Source organism: Scomber japonicus, chromosome 3, assembly GCF_027409825.1.
Source record: "Scomber japonicus isolate fScoJap1 chromosome 3, fScoJap1.pri, whole genome shotgun sequence".
Lineage (NCBI taxonomy): Eukaryota > Metazoa > Chordata > Actinopteri > Scombriformes > Scombridae > Scomber > Scomber japonicus.
Window position 1 is genome coordinate 4,711,728 of NC_070580.1, and position 11,377 is coordinate 4,723,104.

General features: G+C 39.1%; 1 protein-coding gene across 1 annotated transcript; it reads right to left on the reverse strand.

The window, feature by feature from the left end:
• Positions 1 to 4,282: 4,282 nt before the first annotated feature.
• ube2v1 (ubiquitin-conjugating enzyme E2 variant 1) lies at positions 4,283 to 10,445 on the reverse strand. The gene is made up of 4 exons (XM_053315411.1): positions 10,402 to 10,445; positions 8,397 to 8,545; positions 6,473 to 6,598; positions 4,283 to 4,426 (listed from the first exon to the last, which is right to left on the reverse strand). Exons 1-4 carry the CDS (start codon positions 10,421 to 10,423, stop codon positions 4,283 to 4,285), a joined length of 441 nt encoding a protein of 146 aa, XP_053171386.1. The 5' UTR covers positions 10,424 to 10,445.
• Between the last annotated feature and the right edge of the window lie 932 nt (positions 10,446 to 11,377).

The window sequence follows — 11,377 nt, forward strand, 5'->3', positions numbered from 1 at the left end:
ACTTCACTGCTTTGACCTCCAGGTAGGCTGGAGCTTAGCAAGCATTGCTCGGATGTACTTTTGTGCTGTATTATCTTTATTCAACAAGACTTGCATGGTAGGTAAACTCCAGGATACTATGTGAAAGTAATGCTTCAAAATGATCCAAGCACATGATAAGTATGGAAAGAAATACAAAGTCAAATGGGGACAAATGATGATGTCTCACCTACTCTGTCACACAGTGAGGGCAGAGAGCGGAAAAAAATGAAATTAAGCTTGTCTTGTGGTTGCATTGCTTTCTGGTCTACTGGAAAAAACTGGTATGTGCCTCTTATAATATGAGATTCACTCTGACTCATTGCTGAACTGTTGAACACCAGGGCCATCTTAGAAAAGTGATTGAAAGTGATTTATTTATTCAGGTTCTGTGTTTGTCTGTCTATTCATGAAAAGAAGACAAATACATCACCAGTACATTTTTACGGTTAGGGGTTAGGGTTAGCCATCAAAGTCTCAAAACGTGGTATTTTTTTATTGTCTTGTTAACTATTATCCCATGAGAAAAGAAAAGAAAAGAAAAGAAAAGAAAAAAAAAAGTATGGTGTGTACTGGTGTGTCTAAGAGAAGAACTGACCCACTGGTTGCTCATCTTTTACAAATCAACTTGTTAGATGTTAGTTAGACTGTGTCGGATGGGCCTGAGCATGAATGCCAGTTGTCTAGATACAATTACACTGATTGAGTAGCACACCATGCTGTCTTTTCTTTCACTCTTTGATACAGTTGGGCTAATGGAGAGCTTGTCCATCACAGCAGATACGATTAGAGTGATTGAGGACTTGTCCACCTGTGTTTGTGACCAAGCTGTCGAGCTGACATTAGAGCTGTTTAGTTGGAAGGGCTTCATGATGGAACTCTGACAGGGTTTACTATGTTACATTAATCTGACAAAAATGAAAAAGAAAAAAAAAAGAAATTTGTCATGTAAGGGTTTTGGATATCTGTCCTTGTGTAGCTTGACAATTTCACTAAATCTGATTTTATTTATTTTGATCTTGAATCAAATCCATATATTTAACTCATTTTAGAACTAGGACAATGTTTACTATCAGATGATTTATCTTCTATGTGCATTCAGGGGTTTGTTACATTGTAGTGTATGCAGATGTGCATCTAGCTGATTGTTTCTCCCTGATAGATTTTAAGAGCTTCTGTGTATAGTATATAAGAGAGTAAAGGGCACTCAGCTGTATCACCCACTGTGATTGATTCACCCATCTTTTCTCCCACAGGCTCAGGTCACGTGCCACTCTTTGTACCGTTTCCCTGCAGCAGACAAGAGGCAGATAGAGGCAACAACAGCTGTTGAATGGGGATTCTACATCTGGTTACCCCTCGAGAAACATCTTGCTGTCAGGCGGGTAAGACGGACGAGAAGTGCTCTGTGCTGGGTAAACTGACTTCTCTATTCTTACCAATGATGTCTCTCCAAGTGTGATGGATGGGACTGGATTATTCTGCAGGGTGCTCTGTTGTTCCACACTTAGGCTTAGAACATGAATGAGTGTGTGGAATGTAATTCAGAAATCGATACAACCAATGGAGACTCGGTATAGAAGCTTTTCTGACATCGTATAGAGGCGTTACAGGTTTTGTACTGATTATGAAATAAGCAGCATCATCCTGTGGGATTGTTGCTAACAGCTCTATCATCAGCAGTAAAGTAGAAAGTACAGTACCAGGATTTCCTTTGTTTTTACTATTTTTTAAATTGAACATTACTGAAAATATCAACACTATGAAATAACACATATGGAATCACACAGTAAATGAAAAAGTGAAAACAAAGCAAAATGTGTTTCATATTTTAGAGTCCTCCACTGTTTGCTTTGATCATAGCTTTGCACTCTCTCTAAACATTCATGAGGTACTGAGATGCTTTTCAGTTGACAGGTGTGACTTATCAAACCTTCATTGGCAGAATGAATTAAAGAAAAAACATTGAATGAGGTGTGTCCACACTTTTGACTGGTACTGTACATCTTCTGTGGTTTTGAGGAACTTGTGGTGGAAAGTAACTACATACATTTACTTAGTACTGAAATACAGTTTTTAGTATTTCCATTTTATGCTACTTCATACTTTAATTACTACTTACTTTACAGATTCATATTTTACATTAAATAACACATAATAGGCGTATTAAATACATCAGATTGTTTAAGATGAAACATGTGGTTTCCAGACTCTGTTAGCAGTCCCACCAGAGATATTGCCTCTCCAAACTTTGTTCACTTTCAATAACTTTTCAAACTATCCAACATTTCACAATTTATTTTCAAAGATTAGATAAAAAGTAAAAACAATATTAACACATTTGTGTAGCCGGACCCCCCATTTATAATCTCACATCTGATTTATTATAATTTATTTATTCATCTGATTTATCTGGTTAACCATTGAAGACCTGTATATTAGGAACCAGTTATTCTAAACCAGCATCAACAGCTGCTGCTTACACACTGTGTATATAATAATGTTATAATGCATCAGTCTCAGGGTCTATTTTTTTTTTGCAAATGTTTTAATAGTTTAATATACTTCAGCACTATTATTAATGTGGATTTTAAATGCAGGATGTGTGTAGTGCCTTCCACCACTGACATTATACTACTTGTTGCACTATGGGAAATGTAGGATATTTAAGATATTTTTGCCTCTTGACCTTTTTGATTTGAACCATTCTTTTTTTCATTCCACGCCTTAACTGGTGAGGTGAACTACACTGACTCACAACTACAAATAAAACTTTAAGTATATTATACTGAACCTGAATCTGTGTGAACAGCAGACTAGTAGTTTGTCGTCCAATAGACTGCAATGCATAGTCACCAGCATGATTTCAAAGTAAGCATGGCCACCGTTTATTTAAATCAAGAAACATTTTTTAATTTCTTTTAAACAGCCATTGCAGCAGGCAATTCTTATGTGAATCTGAAAAATAGATGATGGGTGGATAATAACTTTTTAAAATTGCTTACTTTGTCTGATAGATAGCAAATACAGAACATCTTCCCTTTTGAGAAGCTGTTACTAGCAAAAATGTGATGTTTTAATTAAATAAATGACTAACAATTACTGTATTGTCAAGAGTAATGACGTCATACAAGCAGTAGCAGAATATGTGGACTTGTGACATCTGAAATGTGTTGTGGAGAATCATGACACACACGTGCAAAAGTAATAACGTTTAATTCAAATAAAACCATGCAACAGTTCACCGTCACCCTGATTAGATTCAACCCCCATTTATAAAATAAACATCCAAAGTCGTACATTGCGTTCAGTGGGGGCGTTCTCTGTATGAAAGAGAAGACACAGGTCAGCCCAGAGACCAAAGGAACTGAAACAAGAATCCAAAAAACAGTAACATTTAAAAAAAAAAAAAAAAAAAGTCACAGCTCCTCCTGCTCCACAGTACAGTGGTGATAGTGAAAAAGGTGCCGAGCACACAAACTATGCGCTCCCCTCCCCTCCCCCCCCGCCCCCCCTTCCCCGGCTGCTAATAATCAATCACCATCACAAAGCGCTATGAACCATATGGCACACTGAAGACAAGTCTGAGAACATGAGTGATGAGCCAGCAGTGCCCTGTTGATATATACGTCTCTGAATGTCTAGTAGCAGTTTATTCCCATGTAACCGGACGTGCGCTCGTTCCGAAAGACGGGGCCCGGCAAATTCACATTGTCGGGATCACGAGGAGAAAAAAATGTGGGAATTCATTTGAGAGTGATGTGGCCCTGGGGACTGAACAAAGCAAAAAATTTGGAAGGGTGCATTATTATCTTAGTGAGGGGGGATCTGTGTCAGTATACTGCAGGATGGTGAGGTTTGTGAGGAATGATTCCTAATATTTAACATTCATATTTAAGTCAGGGTTACAGAGGTGTGTTTGCTTTTCCCCTCACCACAATATATACCCACATATAACAGGGACTGACTGTCCACTGCACACGCATGATTGCTCAATCAGCTCATGTGTTATTTTACAATCTGGATGAAGCACACAGAGAGAATAAAAAAATAACATCATTAAATGTACAGTATGTTTTGTTTGGTAACATCTGGTCACATCTGAATGTGGACTGTAATAGACTTCCTCTCTATCCAATGGGAAGGCTCCGAGTCGAGTCTTGGAGTGTGTGTGTGTGTGTGTGTGTGTGTGTGTGTCTGTGTGTGAGAGAGAGAAGATGTGTGTGCATGTGTGTGCGTGTGTGTGTGTGTGGCAGCAGGAGTCTCAGTTGTACACCTGGCCTTCAGGTGGCTGGGACAGCCTGTTGTTCTCTTTCGTCATCATGTGCTGTCTGAGCTCCTGCAGCACCGTACGGATGTTGTAGGAGTTCTTCCACCTGCACAGCGCTGTCAGAGACTTGATGTCCACCTGAAGCCAGAGGAGGAGGAGGAGGAGGAGGAGGAGGAGGAGGAGGAGGAGGAGGAGGAGGAGGAGGATTTTTATTAGTCCCAATAAGAAACCTAGTGCGCTGCCTGATGTTAAAGTTATAGTTTGAGGATAAATCAGGGTTCAGTCAATTGGCTAAATGTGTAGATGACCAACTTTTTAGCACCTTAGCATGCTAGCAGTGACCCGCTGGGGCTGGGGGCCTTTTCTGTAGCGGGCCCATGCTCCGTTAAACAGTGTGAGTGTGTTGATACTTTTAAGATGCATCTACAGACTGACTTTTATTCTCTGGCTTTAAACTGTGTTTAATCTGATTGATTTCTTATCTGAGTTTGAAATTTGTGCTTAACCCTTTGTTCTATTTTAATTGAGCTTTTTTTATGATTGTATATGTGTACATATGTCTGCCTTTGTGGAGCACTGCGGGGCAACTGTGTTATATTAATACAATAAACACTACAATGAACAAGCTTGGCAAGTTTTTGGAACATTTGGAAGGTTTTCTGTACCTTTCTTGAGAACAATGATTAACTCCTATGATTTTTTTTTGTATTATATACAGGGTGTTCAATATGTTCATTGCTGTATGTGTATTATACATGTGTTTATGCCAAGATGATATCATTTTGTACATAATGCTGACTTTTTTTTACCCACATGTGCCTTCTTGTTCTGTTGTTCCTTATTCTCAATAAAAACATGTTGAAAATAAATAAATCAACTTGAAACATGATCTGAGTTACTTGAGAGCCATTTTCACATTGTGTCTCATTACTTTGTAATCTCTGTCAGTGAACAGAAGAGACAAAACATGCTGATGCCAGCTGGTTCACTTCTGTTGTAGTGATACATGAGGATGAGAGTACAGCCTCTGTTCTTCATGATCATATATATGAACATGTTATCATCAGTATGACCAAAAACTGAGATGCATCAAGGTGGATTGATTGATTGACTGTAACACAGAATCTTAAATTAAAAAGGAGCAATGCGCTGATTTTACAAGTTCAGTTTCCTCATCACAAGTACTACTGTGTTTGCAAAGATTGATCAAATAACACAGATGATGTCATTGGGTTTCCAGGCCCACACAGAATCTGCGCGCATAGATTTTCCACCAATAAAGACACTGCTTGTAAAACTCAAAATGTTCAAACCCAGAAAAATGAAAATTACGTTCTTTCACTTTTAATCCGTTGTGTGTGTTTTACATGCTTATTTAGCTCTAATGTAGCCAAATATGTCATACTAATCAGTATTTTAAAACATTTCATTTTTTTTATTCCTGTAAAATAGTGTCAATAGTGCTCATAATGTGTCAAAGTTCAGCCAATCTAATGAAAGATACTACAGAGCTGCTCTCTGCTTTTGATGCTTCACTCCAACATTTTTAACCTGTCCGTTTTAGTCCTCTGACTCTATAGACGTATAATAAAAGACTGGAGGATCATTTGACTGAATTGTGATACAGCTTGAGATTCCCATCACATCAGTAGTAGATATCAATCCTTCTAACACTGCACTGTATTACACCACTGCCTTCATCTTGCAGCTCAATAAGCAGGAGTGCTTTATGGCACATTTGATTTACAGAGGAGCTCCTTCAATGTCAAGGACTCATTTGATTTGTTCTGTGATTCAGTAGACTTTTACATATATTACCACCAGTCTCTCTACTGAATTAACAGGTAATGTGCTATATTATGAGATTTCTAACACTAATTACACATACTGGTGCAAAAGGCCCCATTCTTTTCTATCTTTAAAGACACAGTGATATGAAATATGTGGAGCTCAGCAGGCAAACGCTTGTTTACACATGTTTACTTCTCTAAATAATGTGGTTGAGGTTTAATTCCTTCATTTCCCTGAAGCTGAAGATGCTCTACTTTCTGTATCACTGTGCCTTTAATATTTAAAGCAGTAACATCCTCATATAAAACCTGTTGAGTCTGACTGGAACATAGTAATTACACTTGAAAATGAATGATTTAACCAGTGAGTGTGTGGACAAATGTACATACTTACCACACCATTGGAAGTGTGCACGCCGCTCAAGTTGATCTTGTTCACAAAGCGCACGTGAGGAGGGTACTCAGGGTATCTGGATCCACATTCTATTTTCAGACTGTATATCCTGCCTTCATACACAGTCTGTCATTCAAACAAAAGCAAAAAGAAAAGGGTAACAGGTTAGTTCAAAGAGAGAAAGTCCAGAAAATGATTAAACATATTTGTTGATTATAGCAGTTAACAAGTAATATCCACTTCAGGTTCATGTGCTTGTTTGTTCTGGAGCTTTCTATCATATTATACAACATCTGGACATCAGCTCCCAAAAATCCAGTATCAGTCTGGCCCTAAATCCCACCACTGTATGTGTTACATGTATGAGATAACAGTGAAGGTGATCATGTGTCTGTTACAGCATTACTGCAATAAGCATTCTAATCAATAACATTAAAATCTCAGATGCAGAATATATGGATATGCAAAACGTCTTCATTGCATTTCTCTGTGTGTGTGTTCATTTCTCCTTCTTTCTGCAGATGAAAGTGAAGTGAAAACACACACACACACACACACACACACACACACACACACACACACACACAGACACACACACACACACACACAGAGAGATAAAAGGATGTTGGTGCATGAATATACTTATACTTATAAATGAATGTGTAGCAGCTTTGTGTTCCCCTTAAACATACAAGAGATCTACACACTGGTTATGTATATGAACAGATAACTTGTGTTTGGGTTATAATGAAAACATAGAAGCCTCAGATTTAATATTATTATTACCATACTGAACATTTTAACTAGGTGTGTGGAGCGTTTTTTGGGGTCAATAAACAGCCAGATGTGCTCTTAACTTCTACCAAACTTACACCACTTTCAGGTCGACTCCTGCTGCACCCATTCAAGAGACAGCTGCCACTCTGCTTCTGACTGAGTAGTTCACTGATCCGATTATAAGAACTCTTCTCTCTTGATCGCCCACACTGTTTTTCACTCTCTCGCCTTTTTTTTTTTTTTTTTTTTGCAAGTGGGTCAAATGACTTTTAAAGATCGGTATCAGTGAGTTCATTTGTGTTCCTGGTAGTAAGCTGAGCAGCCTCTCTGATCCATACACACTGAACTGCATCACTGGGTCTTTATTTTCTTTTCCGGCAGCACAGCGGTAAAGAAAAGTTACCACATGCAATATTGCAAAAACACATGCAAACTACTGCATGAGTGCACTTCTCCTTACCCAACCACACCAGGAAGTAGAACATCATCAGAGCTCTCTATAGAGTACACTGTACCATGTATATGCCACTAAAGGAAGCACAACCACCTGCTATGTTCTCTTTTGTTACACCACGCACGCATCTTTCACTTCAAAGCTTCTAACGCACTCGGTTGGAATCAAACCCCCCCAGCTGCTCATTGGTGCGCCATTTCAAAACTGACTTCGCCCAAACTGTAAAAAAAGTGTGCGTCACTGTGTCTGCTGCTGCTGCTTCTTTTACCAGTCTCCTCGTGCCATATAAAAACATGCGCTGACACAAAAACGCTTAAATATTAATGTAGTTTTGAATTGATCGGTGAATTATTAGAAGTTGAATTACACGCTATCTGCTACTGTTTGATCAGCTGATAAAGATTGAACCTCCTGTCCTTGCTGCTGTGTTAGTACAGCACGCCCACACAGCCAAACACAGCGCATTCTCTGTTCACCCTGTTGGCATTCTCTCTGCTTAATTAACCAGCTGTTGATTCAGGTTGACACAAGCAGCATGTGACCTTTTTTCTACTGGTTATAAATGGAGTGGGAGCTTTTACTCATTTGGACTATGATTGGATTTTCAGCTCTCTCTTTCTGTGTGTTGACTCAGAGAAGAGCAGTGTGACATAAGTGAAGTGCTTCGGCGGCCCCCCTGAAGGGACCGCTCACCTTGGCGGGGCCGATGATCATGCCGTTCCAGTGAGTTAACGTCATGTCGTCGTCGTCTTCGAGGCCCCAGCTCACTGTGCCGTCCCCGCCTCCTTTCTGACCTTCCTCCAGTTCCTCCAGCAGCCGAAAGCTGCGGGGAACCACGATGCCTACACACACACACACACACACACACACACACACACACACACACACACACACACACACACGACACATTAGGAGAACTTACACTCATATTATTGTGAATGATTGGCCTGAATGCTAGGCTAACCTAAAGAAAGATATCAGTATAAACAAACATGTCTCTATTATCACTTATGATGGTTATATTAAATTATTGTCATATTCACAGATAAATAATACCTTTCAGTGATTCCTACTCTAACATACTACCATCTATTAACCTCATACATGAGCTAAAATGACAATTTGGCAGGGCTGCAACTCACTATTATTTTCACCACTGTTTAATCTGATTGATTATTTTCTGATTTATTAATAATTTGACTAGAAAATGTTAAAAGATTCAAAAGTGACATTTTCAATGGTCTTCTTCAGTCCAAAATTAAAACATATTCACTTCACTGTGAATGTGTATGTATGAAAAATATTACATAATCACATTTGAGAAGCTGAAACCAATTATCAAAAGTTATAGAGTCATTTTCTGTCAATTGTCTTGATTTATGAACTAATCATGCCATTAATAACTGTTTTGTAAGCTAAAACGTGATGCCTGGCTTTAAATAAAAGCTTTCACAAGATGTTAAGGTGTGGTTACATTCTTGACTTGCTTAGAACTCTTCTCAGAGCATCATGTCCTCAGGCTTAACATATGGAATACATTCAGTCTTTTAGGGTTGCTTTGCAGTGTACCTGTCATTCAAGATTTTCCTGCACACAAATAAGTTATGTTTCATTGTTGAAGAGTGAAAATCATTGTGTTAACTAGATGTAAAAAAACTGCTAAAGTAAATGCAGCATGATCCCAGTTACTGCAAATATAAAATGTCTCTATAGAAATACATAATCAAGGGGCAGAGGTGGTGGGGGGGGGGGGGGGGGATGTCGGCTGTCATCTACACAGACCACTGTCAGGTGACATCTGGTCATCTGTGACACCTCAACATGCTGTGACATCCAGAAGTTTGACCTGACTGCGTGTCATTTCAGGTTTAACATCTGGAGCTGCTGTATTGGTTTCACACTTGTAATATTAATACATTGTTGTGAATGCTCCACTAGGCTTGATGAGCATTAATGTGTGACAGCAGGGTTCCACTTTACAGTTTGGACACTGTAAAAAATCTGAATCTATACTATAAAGCAAATAGTTTCTGCTCCTTATGATCTGATTTTTAATTAACACAGAGAAACTTTCCACTTTGAGCAGAAGAAAGTGAAAAACAGCTCTGCACATTAAGCTCAAACATCTGTCTGTGTGAATGAGAAGAATACCATATTTACAATGAAGCCGAACTTTAATTTTCTAACTGTTACTACTTAACTACGTTAATTAAAACATGTCGCTAAAAACAGGCCTCTAGTTAAATAAGCAGTAAGATTATGGTTATTATTGACTGTTGAATGCTGAGTGTCTCCAGCTGTTCAGCGGAGCTGTTGCTGCCAGCTAACGTTATCTAGCCAGCAGGCTGACCCGGCCGTCATCGCGGAGCTTACAGAAGGATAAGACTCAGTAACATGAACTGAAATAATAATGTATCCTGTTCTCTGAGCGGTGAGATGCATAATGGCACACTGAGGCTGCTGCAGATGTGTGAGTGCTGTTCACACTGGGCCAGCTCTATTAGCCACGGAGCTAACGAGCAGCGCTACGGCAGCAGATGTTAACAGTGTGCTGCTACAGTAGAAACTGTGCCGCAGCTGCTCTGCTGGAAGCTGGAACACCACTGTGTAGATAATGCTCTGTGCTGGTTAATTGTAGCTTCCGAGTAAAAAAGAAAAAGAAACGATACAGTCTGAACTGTGGGTGAAGTCTGCTTACCTGATCCGGCGGCAGCCGCCATCTTTGTCACTGCTTTACGGAAGCGCGCACGCAATGCGCGTGTAAGCCAAAACACCCAGATTTTTATGTCACGTGCTTCATGTTATTGGTATAGTCACGCATTTAAAACACAGTTACTTCATAATGTACTGTTCCTATCTACTGTCATATCACACTTTATCAAGACAACATGTTGCTGGCTTTCAGAGTAAAGCTGTGGATAATTATCATTGCAGCTGTGCAGAAGCTGAAATGATCATTAATAGTGTAGCCTCTTATGATTCCCCAAAGTATGAACCAGCTCAGCTCATCGTCTGATGGAGGTGGTTAATGCTGGTGCAGGGTCGCCATCTAGTGGACAAAAATGTTCTGGATAATGAACAGTGTTTAAGGACAGGTTCACAATTTTTTCAAGTGTGTCTTAAAACAACAGTAAAGTGCGTAAATGAGCATTTAAACGTGTTTTACTTGCTGTAATCATTCCTGCTGTTCATACTGACCATTAGAAGATCCCTTCATAATGCACTTACAATGGAAGTGATTCAGGACTAAATCCACAGTCCTCCTTTGTAAACATGAGTTTAAATGTTGATTTGAAGCTAATATGAAAGCCGTCAAATCAAGTCTTCTGTGTTTCAACGTTACAGTCTTTTAGTTTCAGGACAGTATCAATGTGGACCAGAGCTCTTTGAAGTGCTCTGGAAAAAATGGGAATGTGAACATCAGCAAGTCATCAACAACTGACAAATTCCCTCTGCTGATAAAAGAAATTGTTTTGTCAATGAAATATTTTTTATCTTTTTTACATATAACTGACTATCACTATAGGTTGTCATTTACATCATGAGCCATACCTGAGTCCAGTGTGTTTTCTAATATAAGGCTCATCACCTTCCCACTATGCGTCTTCTCATTGCAGCACAGCTATTATCTTGTGTTTTCTGCAGACATTCTTACGCATCCATACATGCACACA